Source organism: Macaca fascicularis, chromosome 6 (assembly GCF_037993035.2).
Source record: "Macaca fascicularis isolate 582-1 chromosome 6, T2T-MFA8v1.1".
Classification (NCBI taxonomy): Eukaryota; Metazoa; Chordata; class Mammalia; order Primates; family Cercopithecidae; genus Macaca; species Macaca fascicularis.
This window is the reverse complement of record NC_088380.1, coordinates 140490110-140513801: the sequence shown is the minus strand read 5'-3', so window position 1 is coordinate 140513801 and position 23692 is coordinate 140490110. Positions and strand designations below refer to the sequence as shown.

General features: G+C 45.3%; 1 protein-coding gene across 6 annotated transcripts in view; it reads left to right on the top strand.

Annotated features, from left to right (window-relative positions):
* VDAC1 (voltage dependent anion channel 1) overlaps positions 1-20460 on the top strand; it is a 98199-nt gene extending 77739 nt beyond the window's left edge. For all 6 annotated transcript variants that reach the window (XM_065545888.2, XM_015451354.3, XM_015451353.3 and 3 more), the window contains 4 exons: positions 10839-11066; positions 16351-16501; positions 18536-18593; positions 19514-20460. In XM_065545888.2, the coding sequence (XP_065401960.1) occupies positions 10839-11066; positions 16351-16501; positions 18536-18593; positions 19514-19605 (529 nt within the window). In that variant the 3' untranslated portion in view covers positions 19606-20460. The remainder of the gene's footprint in view (positions 1-10838; positions 11067-16350; positions 16502-18535; positions 18594-19513) is intronic.
* Positions 20461-23692: the final 3232 nt, after the last annotated feature.

The window sequence follows — 23692 nt, the reverse complement described above, 5'->3', positions numbered from 1 at the left end:
TAAGTCCTCTGGTTTTAATTTGGTCCTGGGGTCGTACCCACATCTATGCATTAACAGACTGTGCTATAATGAGCGCTTCCTAATTCAGGATTGGTGTTTACCCAACAAATGTTTTCTAAGTGCCACCTGTGCTTGGCCCTGTGCTCATCTGGAGATCTAAGGATGCCCAGGCCATGATTGTTACCCACAAGGAGCTCACTTTCTAATAGAGGATTCAGAGCAGTGTTTAGCAGTGTTTCGTAATAAGATTCTGCATTTTGTTAGTGCTCTCCTGGCTTCAGCCATGGAGGCTGCAGGATTTCTGGTTCAGTAATAGCCATTTCATGTGAGTTAGGCTGCTGGTGATGTAAGTGGCCATGGCCAAATGGGAGTGGGTGACATTTGGAAGCAGGGCCTAACTGGTCACTGTTGCCAGCCTCATTTCTTGAGGTGTGGAAGTCCTTATCCCATCTTCCTGCTTAGGGACACTGAGACCCTGTGGATGTAACTGCAAGGTGGCTCCTGAGGCTGCACTTTCTCCAGGCCTTCTGGCCACAGATGTATTAGGCTTGTTAGTTCTTTTTTTTTTTTTTGAGACGGAGTCTTGCTCTGTCCCCCAGGCTGGAGTGCAGTGGCGCGATCTCAGCTCACTGCAAGCTCCGCCTCCTGGGTTTGTGCCATTCTCCTGCCTCAGCCTCCCGAGTAGCTGGGACTACAGGCGCCCGCCACCTCGCCCGGCTAGTTTTTTGTGTTTTTAGTAGAGACGGGGTTTCACCGTGTTAGCCAGGATGGTCTCGATCTCCTGACCTTGTGATCCGCCCGCCTCGGCCTCCCAAAGTGCTGGGATTACAGGCTTGAGCCACCGCGCCCGGCCGGCTTGTTAGTTCTTAACCCATCAGTTGGCAAGATTCTATGGCGGTCTGCCTCAATTCCTGGGTGCTTTTCAAAGTGCCTAGAAGGAATTACTCCCTTTTAGAATACACCCTTGTTTTTTTCCACTCATATTGGTGGGTCTTCTAAACCTGGGGAAGACTGTTTTGTATACTGATGATGGGATCAAGGGCATGTACTGAATTTCAGTTTTTAAAAATTGTGGCCTGGGTGTGGTGGCTCACGCCTGTAATTTCAACACTTTGGAAGGCTGAGGCAGGCAAATCACCTGAGGTCGGAAGTTTGAAACCAGCCTGACCAAAGTGGAGAAACCCTGTCTCTACTAAACATAAAAATTAGCTGGGCATGGTGGGCGCATGCCTGTAAGCCCAGCTACTTGGGAGGCTGAGGCAGGAGAATTGCTTGAACCTGGGAGGCAGAGGTTGCCGTGAGCCTAGATGGCGCCATTGCATTGCAGCCTGGGCAAGAAGAGTGAAACTCCATCTCAAAAAAAAAAAAAAAAAAAAGGGTTGGATGCAGTGGCTTATGTCTGTAATCCTAACACTTTGGGAGGCTGAGGTGGGTGGATTGCTTGCGGTCAGGAGTTTGAGACCAGCCTGGGCAACATGGCAAAACCCCATCTCTAATAAAAATACAAAAATTAGCCAGGCATGGTGGTGCGTGCCTGTAGTCCCAGCTACTTGGGATGTTGAGGCACGAGAATTGCTTGAACCCAGGAGAGAGAGGTTGCTGTGAGCTGAGATCGCACCACTGTACTCCAGCCTGGGCTACAGAGAGAGACTCTGTCTCCAAAAAAAAAAAACTTGTGGTAAGATATACATATAAAACTTAACATCTTTAAGTGGTGTAGTTAAATGGCATTATCAATTTTTCAGTTTTGCCATTTCATGTATTTTTTTTCTTTCTTCCTTTGTTCCTTTCCCACAAATATTTATTAGAGGGAGGATCTACCAAGTCCAGACCTGTGCTGGGTGTGCGGTCCACACAAGTGACTGGGCACACAGGGTTCCTACCCTCTGGAGATGTCTTCTTATAGCCTGGCTATAGATGATCTGAAGAGACCATTGTTAAGGGGCTGATTTACTCTCATTCCTCCTCTCTGCTGTAGTTTCTTCTGCAAGACCACTGCCTTCTTGCAGTGCTGTGTACTTTCCCCCCAGGAACTCTGCCATGATATCAGGGAGAGGTTATACAGAAAGATCCTGGGATAGGATGAGGGGCTGGAGGATGTGCCCACATGCTTGAATTTGCTGCCTGGGACTTTGCCTGCTGGGATAGCATACTTTGGAATTTGTAGGCAATTTCCTTCTCATTACCTTAGGGAGCTTTGCAGAGGTCTTCAGGCCCTGCAGTATAAAAACACAAAGGAAAGGTTTTTTGCTTTTTTTTTTTTTGGGTGTAGGGGGGACGGAGTCTTGCTCTGTTGCCCAGGCTGGAGTGCAGTGGTGTGATCTTGGCTCACTGCACCCTCCTCCTCCTGGGTTCAAGTGATTTTTCTGCCTCAGCCTCCCAAGTAGTTGGGACTACAGACATGGGCCACCATACCTGGCAAATTTTTGTATTTTTAGTGGAGACGGGGGTTTCACCATATTGGCTAGGCTGGTCTCGAACTTCTGACCTCGTGATCTGCCTGCCTTGACCTTCCAAAGTGCTGGGTGGGTTCACGTGTTTCTCCTGCGTCAGCCTCCCGAGTAGCTGGGATTACAGGAATGCGCCACCACACCCAGCTAATTTTGTATTTTTAGTAGAGACGGGGTTTCTCCATGTTGGTCAGGCAGGTCTTGAACTCCTGACTTCAGGTGATCTGCTTGCCTCAGCCTCCCAAAGCGCTGGGATTACAGGTGTGAGCCACTGCACCCACCCTTTTTAAAAAAAATTTACTTTTTATTTCAAAGTAATTTTATACTTAGAAAAATGTGGTAAAAATAGTATGCAGAGTTCTCCTGTGTTCTTCCCCCAGCTTCCCCTAATGTTATTGGCTTATATAACTATAATGATCAGAATCAGCAAGTTAATGTTGATATCATACACTTAATCTGTTGTCACAATGGCGTCTTTTTTCTGATCTGTGATCCAGTTCAGGATCCCAAATTGCATCTAATTGTTTTTTTTTTTTGGGGGGGGGCGGGGTCTCTCTCTGTTGCCAAGCTGGAGTGCTGTGGCATGATCTCGGCTCACTGTAACCTCCGACTCCCTGGTTCAAGTGATTCTCTACTTGGGAGGCCTCAGCCTTCCAAGTAGCTGGGATTACATGCATGTGCCACCAAGCCAGGCTAATTTTTGTATTTTTAGTAGAGACGGGGTTTTACCATGTTGGCCAGGATGGTCTCGAACTCCTGACCTTGTGATCCGCCCACCTCAGCCTCCCAAAGTGCTGGGATTACATGCATGAGCCACCGCACCCGGCCAATTGCATCTAATTGTTAAGTCTTCCCTAATCTGGAATATTTTCTGACCCTGACACTTTTGAAAAAGAGTGGCCAATTATTTTGTTAAGATGTCCGTCAGTTTGGATTTGTCTGATGCTTCCTTATGATTAAATTTAGGTTTTACATTTTTGGCACCCATAGAAGTTATTGTGTTGTATTCTTCTCAGCATGTGATGTTAGGAAGAATATTATCAATATGCCTCATTTTTGGTGATCAGTTTTGAAGTGGTGTCTGCCAACTCTCTTCACTGTAAAGCTACTATTTTTCTCTTTGTAATTAGTAAGTATCTTGTGGGTAGACACTTTGAGATATGCAGATATTCTATTTCTCATCATACCTTTGCTGACAAATAGTAACATCCATTGATGATTCTTGCCTGCAACAGTTACGCTTGACAAATGGTGACTGGAGTGCAATGGTATGATCCCGGCTCGCTGCAACCTCTGCCTCCTGGGCTCTAGCAGTCCTCCTTTTCAGCCTCCCAAGAAGCTGAGACCACAGGCGCGTGCCACCAAGCCCAGCTAATTTTTGTATTTTTGGTAGAGATGAGGTTTCACCATGTTGGCCAGGCTGTTCTGGAACTCCTGAGCTCAAGCGATCCACCTTTCTCAGCCTCCCAAATTGCTGGGATTACAGGTGTGAGCCACCACGCCTGGCTACAAATGGTGATTTTCTTTTCTTTTTTGTTTTTTTGAGGTGGGGTGTCACTCTGTCACCCAGGCTGGAGTGCAGTGGTGTGATCTCGGCTCATTGCAACCTCTGCCTCCCCGGCTCAAGGGATCCTCCCTCCTCAGCCTCCCCAGTAGCTGGGACTACAGGTGCCTGCCACCACCCCTGGCTGATTTTTATATTTTTGGTAGAGACAGTGTTTCACCATGTTGCTCAGTCTGCTCTCGAATTCCTGAGCTCAAGTGATCTGCCTACCTTGGCCTCCCAAAATGTTGGGATTACAGGTGTGAGCCACCACACCCGACCTCAAATGGTGATTTCCTATTGCCATCCTTCCTTCACTTGTTACTTGGTATTCTATTGTAAGGAAGAGCTATTCCTTCTTTCCCATGTATTTATTCAATCAATTATTTATTTATATTAGTATAGATGCATGGACATTTAATCTATGGGCTATAATCCACAGTGTCATTTATTTTGTTGCTCAAGTTGTCCCAGATACGGCCTTTGGGAGAATACATCTTGTGTGCTTTTTGACAAACCTCTGTCATTTTTCAGAGCATGTCTTTATTTCTGGTTTCAGAAAATATACGATGCTCATCTAGTACTTGTTTTTCCCCAGTCCTGCTGTCTGCCATTTCTCCAAGGAACCTTGGTTCTTTATGTTGGAGAATGATGTTTAGAAACTAAGATTGTGGGCCTGGTGTGGTGGCTCATGCCTGCAATCCCAGCACTTTGGCGTGCCGAGGCAGGCGGATCACGAGGACAGGCGTTTGAGACCAGCCTGGCCAACGTGGTGAAACCCTGTCTTTACAAAAAATACAAAAATTAGCTGGCTGTGGTGGCGCACACCTGTAATCCCAGCTACTCAGGAGGCTGAGGCAGGAGAATTGCTTGAACCCAGGAGGTGGATGTTGCAGTGAGCTGAGATCATACCACTGCACTCCAATGTGGGCGACAGAGCAAGACTTCGTCTCAAAAAAAAAAAAAAAAAAAAAAAAACTAAACTAAAATTCTGGGTGCTAGGTGTACATATTGCTACTGGGTATTTGAGGAAAGTTCTGGTGATGCATGATGGAGATTAGAAATGAAAGCTGGCTTTCCAAAGTGACTGAGGGTACAGCCTGGGAAAACACCTGACTCCCAGGAGGAGCTGAGTGTAGACCACATCTGGATGAGGCTGCAGACCTCAATAAGGACCAGCACCCACACTGAGTATCTACCACAAATAAAGCTTGCTTGTTAACTACAAATCAGTCAGGCCTCTCTCGGGTGCTTGTCAAATTAGCACTACTGTTGAAATAGCTTAAAAATAAATCCCAATAATATCTGAAAAAGGAAGACTCCACAGACAAGTGTGCAGTGTTAGAAAGAGACCTGGAGAGAAGCCTGAGCACTCCCCAGCACTGCCCTTTCTCTTGGGGATCGTGGGCCCTGGCCAGAATCCAGTGAGACAGTGGGTGGGGGTGCCATGTAAACTGGTGCAGGTGGTGCACACCACTGGTCAGAGGCCCTGCCATAGGCATCATAGTTTGTGACCATCAGCAGCTTTTTATTAAAAAATTAAAAAAGAAGATGGTTAGAAGATGCGTAATTTTATATTTCTTGGTCTTTTTGCCTTTCTAAATGTCAGCCTCTCAACAGCTGTCTAATCATCAGTCATCTCAACCAGCCTGGTGCCAATCACATACTTGTTCGAAACCCAGGCTTCTTTCCCCAGAGAGCAGGCAGATGAAGATAGGTTTCTTTTTCTTTTTTGTTGAGACAGTCTCACTCTGTCGCCCAGACTGGAGTACAGTGACGTAATTTCAGCTCACTGCAACTTCCACCTCCTGGGTTCAAGCAATTCTCGTGCCTCAGCCTCCTGAATAGCTGGGATTACAGGCACATGCCACCATGTCCTGCTAATTTTTGTATTTTTAGTAGAGACAGGGTTTTCCCATGTTGGCTAGGCTGGTCTCCAACTCCTGACCTCAAGTGATCTGCCCCCCTTGGAGTGCTGGGATTACAAGTGTGAGCCACTGCGCCTGACCAGTTTTGGATTTTTCTTATTGAGAGATAATTTAGTTGTCACTCCTTTCCTTCAAACCTTGCCAAAATGTATAGAAGTAACTTAAACAAAGTTGAGGTTCCAAGGCATGTTTCATTGTCACTTGTTCTGTTGGTGAGCAGGTCTGTGCACACCTACCACCCAACTGCTGAGGGAGCTGAGCAGCCAGAGAAAGAGACTGACAAATCCAGTTTCTCGGAAAGAAACATTTAATAGAGACTTGCAAATAGAAGCAATGTCTCAAGCAGCCAAGAGACAGTGGATCCTTGCACTTATCCTCCAGAAAGTATTCTTTATATAGCAAGCTTTTAGAGTAAAGACGTGTGCATGTCTTAGACCGTCTTGTAAAAAACTTGCAAAACTTGTGACCACAGGGAAGTTAGATAAGCATCTTTACTTTTTTTATTTTTATTTATTTATTTTTTTGAGACAGAGTCTCACTCTGTCACCCAGGCTGGAATGCAGAAGCATGATCTTGACTCACTGCAACCTCTGCCTCCCGGGTTCCAGCGATTCTCCTTCCTCAGCCTCCTGAGTGTCTGGGACTACAGGTGCGTGCCACCACACCCAGCTACTTTTTATATTTTAGTAGAGATGGAGTTTTGCCATGTTTTCCAGGCTGGTCTTGAACTCCTGACCTCAAGTGATCCACCTGCCTTGGCCTCTAAAAGTGTTAGGGTTACAGGTGTGAGCCACTGTGCCTGGCTGGCATTGTTTCTTTTATGGGATTGTCTGTGATGTATTTCTTGGTTGTCATGGCTGTATTAGGCTGTTCTTGCATTGCTCTAAAGAAATACCTGGTCAGGCGAGGTGGCTCACGCCTGTAATCCCAGCATTTTCGGAGGCTGAGGCAGGCAGATTGCTTGAGCCCAGGAGTTGGAGTCCAGCCTAGGCAACATGGTGAAACCCCGTCTACACACACAGGCACACACACGCTAGCTGGGCGTAGTGGTGCACACCTATAGTCAGTTCCAGCTGCCTGGGAGGCTGAGATGGGAGGATCACCTGAGCTCAGGAGGTAGGGGCTGTAGTGAACCATGATCACACCACTGCACTCCCGCCTGGACAACAGAGTGAGACTATATCTCAAAAAAAGAAAAAAATACCTGAGGACAGGTAATTTATGAAGAAAAGAGGTTCAATTGGCTCATGGTTCTGCAGGCTGTACAAGCATAGCACAGGCATCTGCTCGGCTTCTGGGAAGGCCTCAGGAAGCTTTTAGTCATGGCGATTGATGAAGCAGGAGCAGACACATCACATGGTAAGAGCAGGAGCGAGAGAGAGAGAGTCGTGGGGAGGTGCCACAGTCAAACAACCAGATCTCATGATAACTCATTATTGCAAGGACAGCACCAATCCATGGGGGATCCACCCCCATGATCTAATCACCACCCAGCAGGTCCGACAGTGGGGACTGCATTTCAACATGAGATTTAGAGGGTACAACAACAAACTGTATCAGTGGTGGTTTTGCTTCAAGATGGTGTCACTCTTGCCATGGAACAGGCTATTTTCCTACATCACTTGGGAGGGGGGTGCTGGCCTTATTTTCAACTGCGACCTCTAAAATTCTTGTCTCATTGAGAATTTGGAATGTTTAACCTTTATTTATTTTTTAAATGAGAAATCTGAAACACACAAAAACATACAAAAAAAATGTTTAATCCTCATTCTATTCCTATCACACAGCTTTGATAGTTACCAACCCTGTGGCCAATCATGTTTTATTTATATAGCCATAAATATAGCACTCCTCCATGCCCATATTATTTTAAATAAATAACAGCACATAATTTCATCTGTAAGCATTTTATTATGTATCTTTAAATGGCAAGATTCCATTTTAAAGGAGCATAACCATGGTATTATTATTATATTGAAAAAAGTTGATATTTCTTTTTTTCTTTTTTTTTTTTTTTAAGATGGAGTTTCACTCTTGTTGCCCAGGCTGGAGTGCAATGGCGCGATCTCAGCTCACCGCAACCTCTGCCTCCCGGGTTCAAGTGATTCTCCTGCCTCAGCCTCCCGAGTAGCTGGGATTACAGGCATGCGCCACCACACCCAGCTAATTTTTGTATTTTTAGTAGAGATGGGGTTTCTCCGTGTTGGTCAGGCTGGTCTCGAACTCCCGACCTCAGGTGATCCACCTGCCTTGGCCTCCCAAAGTGCTGGGATTACAGGCATGAGCCACTGCGCCTGGCGGATCGTTTTTTTTTTTTTTTTTTTTTGAGACGGAGTCTTGCTCTGTCGTCCAGACTGGAGTGCAGTGGCCGGATCTCAGCTCACTGCAAGCTCCGCCTCCCGGGTTTATGCCATTCTCCTGTCTCAGCCTCCCAAGTAGCTGGGACTACAGGTGCCCGCCACCTCGCCCTGCTAGTTTTTTTTGTATTTTTTAGTAGAGACGGGGTTTCACCGTGTTAGCCAGAATGGTCTCGATCTCCTGACCTCGTGATCCGCCCGTCTTGGCCTCCCAAAGTGCTGGGATTACAGGCTTGAGCCCCCGCGCCCGGCCGGATCGTTTTTTAATATTGTCAAATCTCTAGTCTCTTCAAATTTACATGATTGTTTCATGATTTTTTTTTTTTTTTGAGACGGAGTCTCGCTGTGTCTCCCAGGCTGGAGTGCAGTGGCGTGATCTCGGCTCACTGCAAGCTCCGCCTCCCGGGTTCACGCCATTCTCCCGCCTCAGCCTCCCAAGTAGCTGAGACTACAGGCGCCCGCCACCACGCCCGGCTAGTTTTTTGTATTTTTAGTAGAGACGGGGTTTCACCATGTTAGCCAGGATAGTCTCGATCTCCTGACCTCGTGATCCACCCGCCTCGGCCTCCCAAAGTGCTGGGATTACAGGCTTGAGCCACCGCGCCCGGCCTTTTTTTTTTTTTTGAGACTGAATTTTATTCTTGCTACCCAGGCTGGAGTACAGTGGCGCAATCTTGGCTCACTGCAACCTCCACCTCCCAGGTTCAAGTGATTCTCCTGCCTCAGCTTCCTGAGTAGGTGAGATTACAGGTGCGCGCCACCACGCCCAGCTAATTTTTGTATTTTTAGTAGAGATGGGGTTTTGCCATGTTGGCCAGGCTGGCTTTGAACTCCTGACCTCAGGTGATCCACCCGCCTCGGCCTCCTAAAGTGTTGGGATTATAGGTGTAAGCCACCGCACCCAGCCTCTTGCTGTTTTTAAAATAACAGGTTGGTTCTCTAGTCTCTAAAGATGACAGCTATGTGATTTGAGTGTTATTATAATTATTTATTTATTTATTTATTTTTTTGAGGTGGAGTCTTACTCTGTTACCCAGGCTGGAGTACGGTGGCGCAATCTTGGCTCACCGCAACCTCTGCCTCCTGGGTTGAAACGATTCTCCTGCCTAAGGCTCCTGAGTAGCTGGGATTACACATGCCTGCTACCACGCTCAGCTAAGTTTTGTATTTTTAGTAGAGACAGTGTTTCACCATGTTGGCCAGGCTGGTCTCCAACTCCTGACCTCGTGATCCACCCGCCTCAGCCTCCCAAAGTGCTGGAATTACAGGCATGAGCCACCACGCCCGGCCCTGAGTGTCATTATAATGCCTAGAATAAACATATTGTTTAATATGTTTCAGCCTTTTGCTGATATTTTCCTTATTGAGGCTCACATTGCTCCATTGTTGAATACCTTGGGAGCCTCTTCAGGTTAGCTTGTAAGTCCTTTTGCCTCCACCCCAGTAGTCTTCAATAGCTTTGATAGATGTTTTAGGTCACTGTGTACATCTCCTGCCAAAGATCTATAGTCAGCCATTTCTCCAAGGAGCACTGGTTCCATTTAGGAGGAAATGGTCTAGGTGCTGAGGATGAAGCATTAATCTCAATGTGAATAAAGCTAGAAGTGAACAGTGCTGTGTAGTCCTTGGGGCTCTGAGTGGATCTGGTTCCTCCTGTGGTCTCTGCTGAGAATGCAGCTTCCTGTGGGAGATGTCAATCTTGTAACTGAATGATAGAAACAATCAGATAAAAATGGCCCATGTTTTATTTGTTCGATGTGATCTTGTTCTCCAGTGGGTACTTCTGGTAAAAGACATGGTAATAATAGGTCTGCAGGTAACACTATTCACCTGCTCTTCCTAGGGCATGCTGGGTCTTGAGGAACAGGCAGTACAGACACTGAACTGCTTATAGACTCACATCTGATATCATCAGGTTGGACCTGGGGTACTGTCTGACTAACACTTCCTGGCCCCCATGTCTGCAGAGTTCCAGGTTCTATATCAGTACCCGGTTCTCTGAAATATGTACTCATTGGGGTCTCATGAATATGTAATTGAAATCCATTTTACTGTTGTATTCACTTGGAAGGAAGGAACATAGCCTATGTTTCCTTACTTAACTGTGTGAGCCACAGAGTAAGAAGATAACCGTCTCTTTAAAAGCTGCTATTTAGGTAGCTGTCTTCATGACAGATAAATCTTTTCCCCAGGTTTGGAAAATATCAAAGATGCATCTGTCTCATAATTACATGGTGGCTTTCTACCTAATGAATGCCTGTGTAGGCTGCTACATTAAGCATACAAAGAGGATAGGACAAGGAAGTTACTCCGTATTTATTTTCCAGGCTTTTCCTGTCTGTGTTCTCACTTCATTAGTGTGGGTTTTTGCACACTGGGTCCCCGTGGAAGAGAGGTTGTGTCCTGCTCATTGTGGTACGGCAGTGCCTTAAGGGAGAACTGGAGCCCTGACTTCACCCCCACCCCACTCCCTTTATTTGACCTAGGATTAAAAAAAAAAAAAAAAAGGCATTTCAGGGTGAGTTAGCTTCTGATCTTAATACAACTTTTTTTCCTTCAGGAAAAAAAATGCTAAAATCAAGACAGGGTACAAGCGGGAGCACATTAACCTGGGCTGTGACGTGGATTTCGACATTGCTGGACCTTCCATCCGGGGTGCTCTAGTGCTGGGTTACGAGGGCTGGCTGGCTGGCTACCAGATGAATTTTGAGACTGCAAAATCCCGAGTGACCCAGAGCAACTTTGCAGTTGGCTACAAGACTGATGAATTCCAGCTTCACACTAATGTGTAAGTGTACATGGGGACAGCAGGGTGAGGGGTGGGGTTGGAGTGTGTGTGATAAGCGGATCGCATTCATTATTTTTTTTAAAAGAAAGCCCAATTTTTAACCACTGTAAAGTGAGTTTGTTGGCATTAGATGAGCCAAATGGCCTGCTGCTATCATTTGTTTCCCACCTACCAATTTCCTAGAGTGTCTTAGATCCTTTCCACTCTACGAACAGTAAATATTGCCACAGGTACACAAAGTGGCTGATTAATTACAGCAGGGACGTGGTGTCAGTCCAGAGCGTGTCCATTCCCTGCAGTTTTTGTTTTAGTTAACAAAACAGCTCTCAGCGCTCTTTCTCTGTCTAATGCCTGAGGATTAGCCTGCTGAGCTTGATGACATGTAGACATGGTAGACAAATTTAGGAGCTGATTGTCTGAGTTACAAAGTATCTTCTCTGTACAGTGAAACATGTAAAAGTAACTATTGGACATATGGTGAAGGGAAACAGTGATTATAGATTAGGAGAGAGCCCCTTGAGAACTGAAGTAGATTGATGATTTAGGTTAAGGGAAACACATTTCATTCATGGATCTTGTTTTATCATAAACCTTGTTTTATTCAGTTTCATGAGGAATTAACCTGTGACAGGCACAAGCTGGGTGCAGAGTTACCATGTTTCTTTCTTTCCACTAGAGGTCACTAAAGAAGTAACTTCTTAAACTTAAGGCAAATCAATGGTATTAATGTGTAAACTAATATTATTTCCATTAATAAATTTTTTGAGGAATTTTTATCATTAATTTGGAATCTGTTACAGCTAAAAAGTCACAGGAAAACTATAGAGATGGACAATCTAGTGGTTGGCAGGGGCTGGGGAGGGTATGACTACAAAGTGGTGATTGAGGGAGTTTGGGGGAGGGAACTGTTCTATATCCTGACTGTAGTCATGGTTACATTAATCTGTGTATGTGTGTTAAAATTCATAAAAATGGGCCGGGCGCGGTGGCTCAAGCCTGTAATCCCAGCACTTTGGGAGGCCGAGACGGGCGGATCACGAGGTCAGGAGATCGAGACCATCCTGGCTGACACGGTGAAACCCCGTCTCTACTATAAAAAAAAAATACAAAAAACTAGCCGGGCGAGGTGGCGGGCGCCTGTAGTCCCAGCTACTTGGGAGGCTGAGGCAGGAGAATGGCGTGAACCCGGGAGGCGGAGCTTGCAGTGAGCTGAGATCCGGCCACTGCACTCCAGCCTGGGCGACAGAGTGAGACTCCGTCTCAAAAAAAAAAAAAAAATTCATAAAATTGTATACCAAGAAAATATCCATTTTGGCCGGGTGCGGTGGCTCACGCCTGTAATCCCAGCACTCTGGGAGTCCGAGGCAGGTGGATCACGAGGTCAGGAGTGCAAGACCAGCCTGGTCAAGAAGGTGAAACCCCATCTCTACTAAAAATACAAAAATTAGCTGGGTGTGGTGGCGGGTGCCTGTAATCCCAGCTACTCAGGAGGCTGAGGCAGAGAATTGCCTGAACCTGGGAGGTGGAGGTTGCATTGAGCTGAAATCACGTCACTGCACTGCAGCCTGGGCAACAGAGCGAGACTCCATCTCAAAAAAAAAAAAAAAAAAAAAAGAAGAAAATATCAATGTTGTTGTATGTTTAATTAAGAAAAGGTGAAACATACAAAAAAGCTATAGGAAACATACCACATGCGTAGAAATGTTTTTGAATGTAGAATTCTGATTGGCATGGGAAGTTTTTTCCTTGGTTTAAAATTGGGCATTGGCACCAATTCTAGGAGGAACAATGGCTGTTAGCCATTTCCCCCACATATCTAAGCTTCAACATTTTTAATAAGCAACAAGTGGGCATGGTTTATTTTTGGAACCAGTGTGAAGGCAGCTGACACAACTCATCTGGGTTGCCCTGGTGCTTGCAGGGGCCCAGATGCATAACAGAAAGTCTTTGTGCTTCATATAGATGAATTTGAACAGTTCCAGCTGTTTATTTATTATTATTTTTTTTTGGTGACAGGTTCTTGCTCTCTCACTCAGACTGGAGTGCAGTGGCACGATCTCTGCAGCCTCCGCCTCCCAGGATCAAGTGATTCTCCTGCCTCAGCCTTGCAAATAGCTGGGACTACAGGTGCACACCACCACACCTGGCTACTTTTTGTATTTTTTGTAGAGGCAGGATTTCGCCATGTTGCCCAGGTTGTTCTTGAACTCGTGAGCTCAAGCGATCTGCCTGCTTTGGCCTCCCAAAGTGCTGGGATTACAGATTACAGGCGTGAGCCACTGCGTCTGGCCTCTTGTTTGTGGTTTTGAAAGCTCTGTATAGGAAGGCAATATTGTGTTCCTGGTTTTGGGATATTCTGAAAAGTCTGGCCTTTTTAAAAACATGTAAGCCCAAGAAACTTCCCCAATTGAATATATTACTAAAGTCATTAAAAATCTGTTATTTTTGACAGGCTGCTGTTTTATTGTAGCATACTTGGGCTGTCTAAAGAAGACAGGATTCCCTGTGAATCAGGCAGTGCCTGGGTCTCCCTGTACTTTCTAGAAGCATAATGTCTGTCTCGCTGAATTTCATGGGGAAGCGAGAATTTACAATGTGTGGCTCATATGTGTAATCCCAGCTACTTGGGAGGCTGAGGTGGGAGGATCACTTGAGGCCAGGAGTTGGGAACCAGCCTGGGAAACAGAAATACTGTGTCTCTAAGAACATTTTTAAAAATTAGCTGGGCATGGTGGCAACATGCCTGTGATCACTTGAGCCCAGGAGTTTGAGGTTGCAGTGAGCTATGATTTTGCCACTGCTCTCCAGCCTGGGCAACAGAGCAAGATCCCATCTCAGGGGAAAAAAAATTTAGAATGTATTCTCTAATTTAGGGAGAGTGTCTTATGAAAACTAGAGTTTTTTTTCTTAGGTCCTGAAGCCCTTTGCTGCATTCCAAAGTACGTTGGCTCTGACGCACAGTTACCAGTGCCATTTCCACTGGAAATGCCCACAATTATGAGACAGAACTCAGACAATGATTTTATGTTAAAGATGTTTGAGAGGGTTTAGGCAGGCTTGAAGACCATCTAATACAAGGGGGATGGTCATTCCTTTTTAAAAAATTGCAGCATTAAAATTTTTCTTAATTTTTTTAATCAAAGGAGTCTGAGCCCATGGTTGTAAAATCAAACAGTACAGATGGGCTTATGAAAAGCAGTGATTCCAGCCTGCCTCAGCCTGCTCATCCCACCTCCCCAGTGGCAGCCACTTTAACTGTTTTTGTTTTCTGTGGTTCCCTCTGTGGAGAAGGTTGCTTCTGACCAGGCACCAGTATGCACTGTGCATATAAACAACAATCTGAAAGCAGTAATGAGAGACAGTAAATGATCTGTGCAGACCCCAGCCCGACAGAGGACAAAGTGTAGACTCTCTGAGCTGGCTTTTTTAGGGGTGGCAGTGACTGCAGAGTTTGTATAGGCTGTTCATCTGGGTGGGGCAGACTTTCAAATTCTGAGAGCTTAAGCAGGGCCCCCAAAGAGGAAGAGGAGAATTTGAATGACTGAAGAAGGGAAAAGGATATTCCCAGCAACTGGAGTCATTCAGTGTGTTTGTAAGAGAGGGGGGAGCTTGACCACCTGGGGTTTCATTCTGAATGTTTCTGAAAGAGCGAGGCATTTTATGATGTAGCAAAAAGCTCCCTTTCAAATCCTGCCAGGACCTTAGATGTTGCAGCATGGGTGAGGAGTGTGCATAGGTGGACGAGATGAATTGTGGATTAAGCTCTTTTGAAGTGCTGCTCCTCCAAGAGGCTGGGTCAGTGCCAACCGTATCTCCCCAGCAGTGGCTGCAGCAGGTTGTGCCAAGGGCTCTAACTTGCCTTCTGAGTCATATGTGCAGCCCTGCCTTTCTTGCCATTTCTGGCTGTGTTCTTTTCTCATTTTCTTCTCTTTCCATACCATTTTTTATTTTTATTTTTTGAGCCAGAGTCTCTGTTGCCCAGACTGGAGTGCAGTGGTATGATCTCAGCTCACTGCAACCTCTGTCTCCTGGGTTCAGATGATTCTCCTGCCTCAGTCTCCCAGGTTGCTGGGATTACAGACGCCCGCCACCATGCCCAGCTAATTTTTATGTTTTTAGTAGAGACAGCGTTTCATCGTCTTAGCCAGGCTGGTCTTGAACTCCTGACCTCAAATGATCCGCCTGCCTTCCCCTCCCAAAGTGCTGGGATTATAGGCATGAGCCACCGTACCCGGACTTCCGTGCCATTTTTCTGGTAGAATTATTTATAAAAGTAATAACATCAGTAGCAGTAAAAATAAATCCCTAAGAATCTCAGTGCTCTACTTGCTGCTTTTCTTTTTTTTTTTTTTTTTTTTTTGAGACGGAGTCTCGCCCTGTCACCCAGGCTGGAGTGCAGTGGCGTGATCTTGGCTCACTGCAAGCTCTGCCACCTGGGTTCACGCCATTCTCCTGCCTCAGCCTCCCGAGTAGCTGGGACTACAGGCGCCCGCCACCATGCCCGGCTAATTTTTTGTATTTTTAGTAGAGGCGGGGTTTCACTGTGTTAGTCAGGATGGTCTCGATCTCCTGACCTCATGATCCGCCCGCCTTGGCCTCCCAAAGTGCTGGAATTATAGGCGTGAGCCACCTCGCCTGGCCTGCTTCTTTTTTCTTTTTTTTTTCGTTATAGAGACAGGATCTTGCTGTGTTGCCCAAGCTGGGCTCAAGCGGTCCTCTTGCCTCGGCCTCTCAAAATGCTAGGATTACAGGCATGAGTCACCATGTGCCCCTTCTTCCCCGGCTTTTTCTTTTTTTGTTTGAGACAAGGTCTTGCTCTGTCACCCAGGCTGGAGTGCAGTGGCATAATCTCGGCTCACTGCAACCTCTGCCTCCCGGGTTCAAGCAATTCTCCTGCCTCAGCCTCCTGAGTAGCTGGGATTACAAGCGTGTGGCACCAGCCCAGCCAATTTTTGTATTTTTAGTAGAGACAGGGTTTCACCATGTTGGCCAGGCTGGTCTCAAACTCCTGACCTCAAGTGATCTGCCCATCTTGGCCTCCCAAAGTGCTGGGATTACAGGCCTGAGCCAGTGTGCCTGGCCAGGTGCCTGTTCTATACTTACCAGACTTCCTGTAATTTAGTGCCTGTTCTGTGAAATTTGGTGAACTTCTGACTTCCCTTAATACCAGTATTGGTTCAGTCCGTTTCTGGCATCCCTGTCTTCTGGGAGACTTGGGTGGATCTGTCTGGGCTGCAGCTCGCCTCCCTGGGAAGCTCAGCATCTGTGCTGTGCTTGTTTGCAGGAATGACGGGACAGAGTTTGGCGGCTCTATTTACCAGAAAGTGAACAAGAAGTTGGAGACTGCTGTCAATCTCGCCTGGACGGCAGGAAACAGTAACACGCGCTTCGGAATAGCAGCCAAGTATCAGATTGACCCTGACGCCTGCTTCTCGGTGGGTATCTGTGGAATCACGCATCTCACAGGCAGGCCCATCTGCTCTTTACGTTGGAGTCCTTCAGGTTTGCTGGAGTGCTGTGCTTCAGCTTATTCAAAGTGAGAGATGCTGCTGCGTGCGGTGGCTCATGCCTGTAATCCCAGCACTTTGGGAGGCCAAGGCAGGCAGATCACTTGAGGTCGGGAGTCTGAGACCAGCCTGGCCAACATGGCAAAACCCCGTCTCTACTAAAACTACAAAAATTAGCCGGGTGTGGTGGCAGGCGCCTGTAATCCCAGCTGCTCGGGAGGCTGAGGCAGGAGAATTGCTTGAACCCGGGAGGCAGAGGTTGCAGTGAGCCGAGACCATGTCACTGCACTCCAGCCTGGGTGACAGAGCGAGACTCCATCTCAAAAAAAAAAAGACTCCGTCTCAAAAAACAAAAACAAAGTGAGAGATGTTCTCACTTTGAAAAGAGTTCCAAATGAGTACAGTGATCATACTACTAGTACTTCTTATGGGTACCAGGCACTGTGCAGAGCCTTTTATGTATAGACTACTGTGTTTAATCCCATTTGAAATAGGTGCTTTGTTTTTTTAATCATCTCTGGGTTTTTTTATTTCTTGTTTTTTTGAGACAGAGTCTTGCTTAGTTGCCCAGGTTGGATGCAGTGGTGTAATTACAGCTCACTGCAGCCTCAACGTCCTGTGCTCAAGTAATCCTGCCACCTCAGCTTCCCAGGTAGCTGGGACTACAGGCACACCACCATGCCTGGCTAATTAAAAATGTTTTTAGTAGAGACAGTGTCTTGCTCTGTTGCCTGGGCTGGTCTCAAACTCCTGGGCTCAAGCTGTCCTCCAACCTCAACCTCCCAAATGTTGTTGGGATTACAGGCATGAGCCACCATTCCTGGCCAATCATCTCTGTTTTTTTTTTTTTTTTGAGACGGAGTCACCCTCTGTTGCCCAGGCTGGAGTGCAAGTGGCACGATCTCAGCTCACTGCGCAACCTCCGTCCCCCAGGTTCAAGTGATTCTTCTGCCTCAGCCTCCCATGTAGCTGGGACCACAGGCACCTACCACCACACCTGGCTAGTTTTTGTATTTTTAGTATAGATAGGGTTTCACCATGTTGGTTAGGCTGGTCTCGAACTCCTGACCTCAGGTGATCTGCCTGCCTCGGCCTCCCAAAATGCTGGGATTACAGGCATGAGCCATGGCCCCCACCCAATCATCTCTGTTTTTACAAATGAGGAACTAGAAGCTTAGAAAGGTGAGTAACTTGCCCAAAGGAACACACCAGGAAAGTGCTGGGGACTGGATTTGAGCCAGACTGGCTTACTGTTGAGCCTCTTCCATTAATACCAGTTCCTGTTCTATAAAGCAGACTGTTAAAAGGGGCACTCTGAAATCTAGGGTTCTAATTGATAATTCCCCCCACCCCCCACTTTTCATTCTCCTTTTCAGCTCCTGCATTGCATATTAAGAAATCAGTAGTCAGTTGGCATCTTGCAGACTCTCTGGCATTGCTCACAGGCCCTCAAACTACTTCCCAGTTTTTGCAGTAAATCCTATTGGGCTCATTTCTCTTGTCACAGGGCACTGGAGGTTGTATCTCTTTGGGGTGGAATGAGGGAATCTCATGTTGCAGAATGGTGCCTGTACTGATTTCTGTAATTTATGGACAGCCCATTTTAAGTCTCCTAAACTAGAACCGAATTTGGCTCCCTTAACAGGCACTTAAAAACAAGAGAAAAGGAGCCTCATTATTTATATGAGCAAAAGGACATGGGCCCCTAAGAGGCCTTCCTTCTCTCTGCTTTGTTCTTACGAGGGGTGTCAGATCTCAGAACACCATTTGAACAGGAAAGTATGCACCTAAAATTGATATATTTTGTATTGAATTTAATGAATCTCGTGAACAAGATGGTCATAAAAAAATTTGATTCTGAAGTCAAAGGTTGGTTGACTAAAAAGCTCTTATTAATTTTGGAGATGGAAGCGCAAAGTATTATACTTAATGTTTTCTCTGTTTTGTCATTTCCTTGACTAGGCTAAAGTGAACAACTCCAGCCTGATAGGTTTAGGATACACTCAGACTCTAAAGCCAGGTATGTGTTGCTTGTGTGTGAAATCGGTTCTTTGTCTTAAAAAAAATTGTGGTGCTGGTTTGCTGATTTATGTCATTGTTTATAAAATGTTTATATAATACAGTGGGTATATATAAATGCGTATATATAAAGTATAATTAAATGTTTATAAAGGAGTATGGGGTCATTATAAAACATTTGGAGAATATGAGATGTGGCAAGCAGGAGGAAAAAGGCTGAGGCTAACACATATTCTTTGCTATTTTCTTCCGTCCTTTTTTCCAATGTGTACATAATGCTTGATACTTATTTCTGGCAGAGTCTCAAAACTAACTTATAAATCAGTCCCACTGTAAAAAGACAAAGAAATAGGAAAAGTGGTTTGCAGGTTTCCTCTGCACAGTTGGCTAGGCCAGTCCATGATGTATTCTAGTTCTAGCATATAACCACCTTTGAACCCTGGAAATCTAAGATTACCAGCTACTTCCTGAATCAGGTTATTCCAGGGAAGGTCAGTTTGTTGTGTGCATCTGTGGATGTGCATGCACACTACCCATGTGTGTACACTGAACATGAACATGTAAGACCTTAGGTTGGATTCAGGATTGAGGTTTCATTTAAAGGGATGATTGCCAGAAAAGCTTACTGTATGCTACCAGTACTAGAGACTAATTGTACCAGGGGAACAGTGAGAGGAAAAAGGAAAGTGGGGTTCCAGAAGTAGATTTGGGTAGGCTCTCTGGGCGGTGGGATAATTAGTTGTTTTATAAGCCCACTCTAGGATACCTGTTGGTCAGATAGTGCTAAGTAACAAGGATTGAAGGGCCATGTGGACCCTGCTGATAATATCTGGAACAGGTTCTGAATTTGTTGTTAATCTTTCTTGTCATTTCTTTCCTCCATTCCTCCTCCTTTCCTCTCCCTCATTTTTCTCCCTGCAGGTATCAAACTGACACTGTCAGCTCTTCTGGATGGCAAGAACGTCAATGCTGGTGGCCACAAGCTTGGTCTAGGACTGGAATTTCAAGCATAAATGAATACTGTACAATTGTTTAATTTTAAACTATTTTGCAGCATAGCTACCTTCAGAATTTAGTGTATCTTAATGTTGTATGTCTGGGATGCAAGTATTGCTAAATATGTTAGCCCTCCAGGTTAAAGATGATTCAGCTTTAAGATGTTACCCTTCCAGAGGTACAGAAGAAACCCATTTCCAAAAAAGGTCCTTTCAGTGGTAGACTCGGGGGGAGCTTGGTGGCCCCTCTGAGATGCCAGGTTTCTTTTTTATCTAGAAATGGCTGCAAGTGGAAGCTGATAGTATGTAGAAACTTTGTAAATTCATATTGAGTAAATGAATGAAATTGTGATTTCCTGAGAATCGAACCTTGGTTTCCTAACCCTAATTGATGAGAGGCTCGCTGCTTGATGGTGTGTACAAACTCACCTGAATGGGACTTTTTTGGACAGATCTTCATGACCTGTTCCCACCCCAGTTCATCGTCACCTCTTTTACACCAAAAGGTCTGCAGGGTGTGGTCACTGTTTCTTTTGTGCCATTTTGGGGTGGAGAAGGTGGATGTGATGAAGCCAATAATTCAGGACTTATTCCTTCTTGTGTTGTGTTTTTTTTGCCCTTGCACCAGAGTATGAAATAGCTTCCAGGAGCTCCAGCTATAAGCTTGGAAGTGTCTGTGTGATCATAATCACATGGTGACAACACTCAGAATCTAAATTGGACTTCTGTTGTATTCTCACCACTCAATTTGTTTTTTAGCAGTTTAATGGGTACATTTTAGAGTCTTCCATTTTGTGTGGAATTAGATCCTCCCCTTCAAATGCTGTAATTAACATCACTTAAAAAAAACTTGAATAAAATATTGAAACCTCATCCTCCTTCTGTTGTCTTTATTAATAAAATATAAATAAATAGGGCATTTATTTAGATTTGTTTTTTGTCTCCATGCTCTGTGTATGTATTATATATTATTCGTTTTCACTCGCTGTATTACAGATTACCATAAATTTAGCTGCTTAAAACAACACTCATTTATTTTACAGTTCTGCAGGTCAAAGCCAGGCAGGTATGCATGCCTACCTGGGCTCTGCTTAGGTTCTCACAATGCTGAAATTAGGGTGTCGACTAGGCTGTCTTCTCATTTTATCTAGGGGCTTGGCGTCCTCTTCCAGGCTTACAGCGTTGTGGTGGAATTCAGTTATTTTCAGTTGTAGGATAGAAGTCCCTCTTTTCTTTGTTGGCTGAGGCACTCTCAGTGCTTAGAGGACACCAGCATTCCTTGCCACGTGGTCCCCTACATCGCCAAAGCCAGAAACAGAAAAACTCCCTCATGTGAAATCCCTCTCACACTTCCAGTCTCCTCCAGGAAGAGCCCCAAAGCTTTTAAGGACTCACCTGATCAGGTTAGCCCACCAACGGTAATCGCTCTTTCTTCAAGTTCACTGCCAGGTAAAGTAACCTAATCACTGGTAATATCCTTTCATATTTGTAGGTCCCTCCATATGGGTCATGTGATTTTGGAATGGGTGATTTTGGAATTCTCCCATATATTTATATATTTTTAATAACTTGATTGTGGAATTTTTTTTTTTTTCTTTTTTTTGAGATGGAGTTTCGCTCTTGTTGCCCAGGCTGGAGTGCAATGGTGCACAATGTTGGCTCACTGCAAGCTCTGCCTCCTGGGTTCAAGTGATTCTCCTGCCTCAGCCTCCCGAGTAGGTGGGATTACAGGCATGTGCCACCACACCTGGCTAATTTTGTATTTTTAGTAGAGACGGGGTTTCTCCATGTTGGTCAGACTGGTCTCGAACTCCTGACCTCAGGTGATCCGCCCTTGGGCTCCCAAAGTGCTGGGATTACAGGTGTGAGCCACTTCGCCTGGCCGATTGTGGAAATTTCAAACACAAAGAATAGTAATAAACTCTATGCATGATCCAGCTTCAACAAATACGAACATTTTTTTACATTCATGATTTTTCAGCAGAATTTTTTTTTCTATGTTTGAAAGTGACATTCAAAACAAGAACCGTCTATTTTTAGCATTTTATGCAACTGATCACCCAAAAACTGGGTCTCAGTATTTGACATACTGTCTTGAGGAACTTGCAGCTATTTCTAAGTGAATGTTCATAGAATTTGTCCAGAGATTATGGCACATAGTGGTTGCTGGGTACATCTAGTCAGATGTCAGGTACAGGTTTTTTTTTTTTTTTTTTGAGACGGCATCTTGCTTTGTTGCCCAGGCTGGAGTGCAGTGGCGTAATCTTGGCTCACTGCAACCTCCGCCTCCCAGGTTCACGCCATCCTCCTGCCTCAGCCTCCCGAGTAGCTGGTACTACAGGCACCTGCCACCACGGCTGGCTAATTTTTTGTATCTTTAGTAGATACAGGGTTTCACCATGTTACCAGGATGGTCTTGATCTCCTGACCTCATGATCCGCCCGCCTTGGCCTCCCAAAGTATTGGAATTACAGGCGTGAGCCACTGTGCCCGGCTAACTACAGTATTAAAATATTTTAGATACAGAGTTTCACTCTGTCAGCCAGGCTGAAGTGCAGTGGCATCATAATAGCTTACTGTAGTCTTGAACTCCTGGGCTCCTCCCAGGAGATCCTCCCGTCCTAGTGATCCTCCCGTCTCAGCCTCCTGAGTACTTGAGATTACAGGCACAAGCCACCATGCCTGGCCCTAAAATATTTAAAAATGTATAAAGCGTTCTCTTGAGTATGAGGAAATATTTCCCTCACTAGTTACTTATTGTCTGCCTGTTGGATGCAGCATGTTGGAATATCATTGTGCAAAATGCCTTGAGTTCGTAATACCTCACCAGTTAAGAGAACTGAGACAATCTGGTATGAGGACACAAATGGACAAAGTGGACAATGAGTCAGGGAAGAGGACTTCAGTGTGTTTATTATAGATGAACTTTAAAGTCAACAAGCAGAAACTAAGATTGAGAAACTCATTTGTTGAACTGAGTGGTTTTACAGAAAACTTGAGTACAGCTCAAAGAAGGGAAGCTCCTGGGGGACTGGGAGGACTTTGCACCTTGGCTAAGGTGGAGAGTTTCCAATAAGGACACCATTCAGTCTATGTGGGCTTCTGGGGGATTTCGGGAAATGTGCAGATGAATGACTTCTTAGTTTTCTTAACACAGAGTTTGTGTGTTTCTGAGCTGTCACCAGGGTGAGATAAAAGCTTAGGGGAAACCAGATTCAGGAGTAGAACACAGGCCCTTTAGAGAGGCAGCTCAGCTGTGTCTCTGTGGGATGACAGCAACCTTCGCAGGGAGTCATAGAGACCAGAGTGGTGAAGCTGTGGGTACAATAAATGTCTTGCTTAACCGTCACATTGATTTTCCTGAAATTGATCAAATGGAACTTTTATGAATTGAAGCCTGTATCTGTTTATTAAGGAGACATTCACAGAACGTACACACAGAGCAAAGTATGGTGCCAGGGCCCTAGGTGAACTTCTTGGAAGTTTGTAAGTTTGCATTTTTATATACTGGGGATTTGAAGTAACAAAATTTAAAAAGAGAAGCTTATTTTAGGAAATCGAAGTTATTTTCAATGGCAGCCCCTTTACCCCTACTTCCTAGCTACCTACCTTTCCTCCACAATTTTTTTTTTTTTTTTTTGAGACAGAGTCTCTCTCTGTGGCCCAGGCTAGAGTGCAGTGGCATCTCGGCTCACTGCAGCCTCCATCTCCCGAGTTACAGCGATTCTCCTACCTCAGCCTTCTCAGTTTAGCTGCGATTACAGGCACGCGCCACCACGCCTGGCTAATTTTTGTATTTTTAATAGAGACGGCGTTTCTACATATTGGCCAGGCTGGTCTCGAACTCCTGACCTCAGGTGATCCGCCTGCCTCGGCCTCCCAAAGTGCTGGGAGCCACTGCACTCAGGCCGGTCCATAATATCTTTATCATCTTGTATAGTGTGTATTTTATACCACAGTCGCCCTCACAAGAAAATAAACTCTACCAAGGCTGGGGGTTCGTTTTGTTCACTGCTGTATCTTAAATAGGGAGAGGTGCTAAATCTTGTTGAAAAAAATAATTGTGGGGAAAGATTATTAAAAATTACTTATAATCCCATCACCC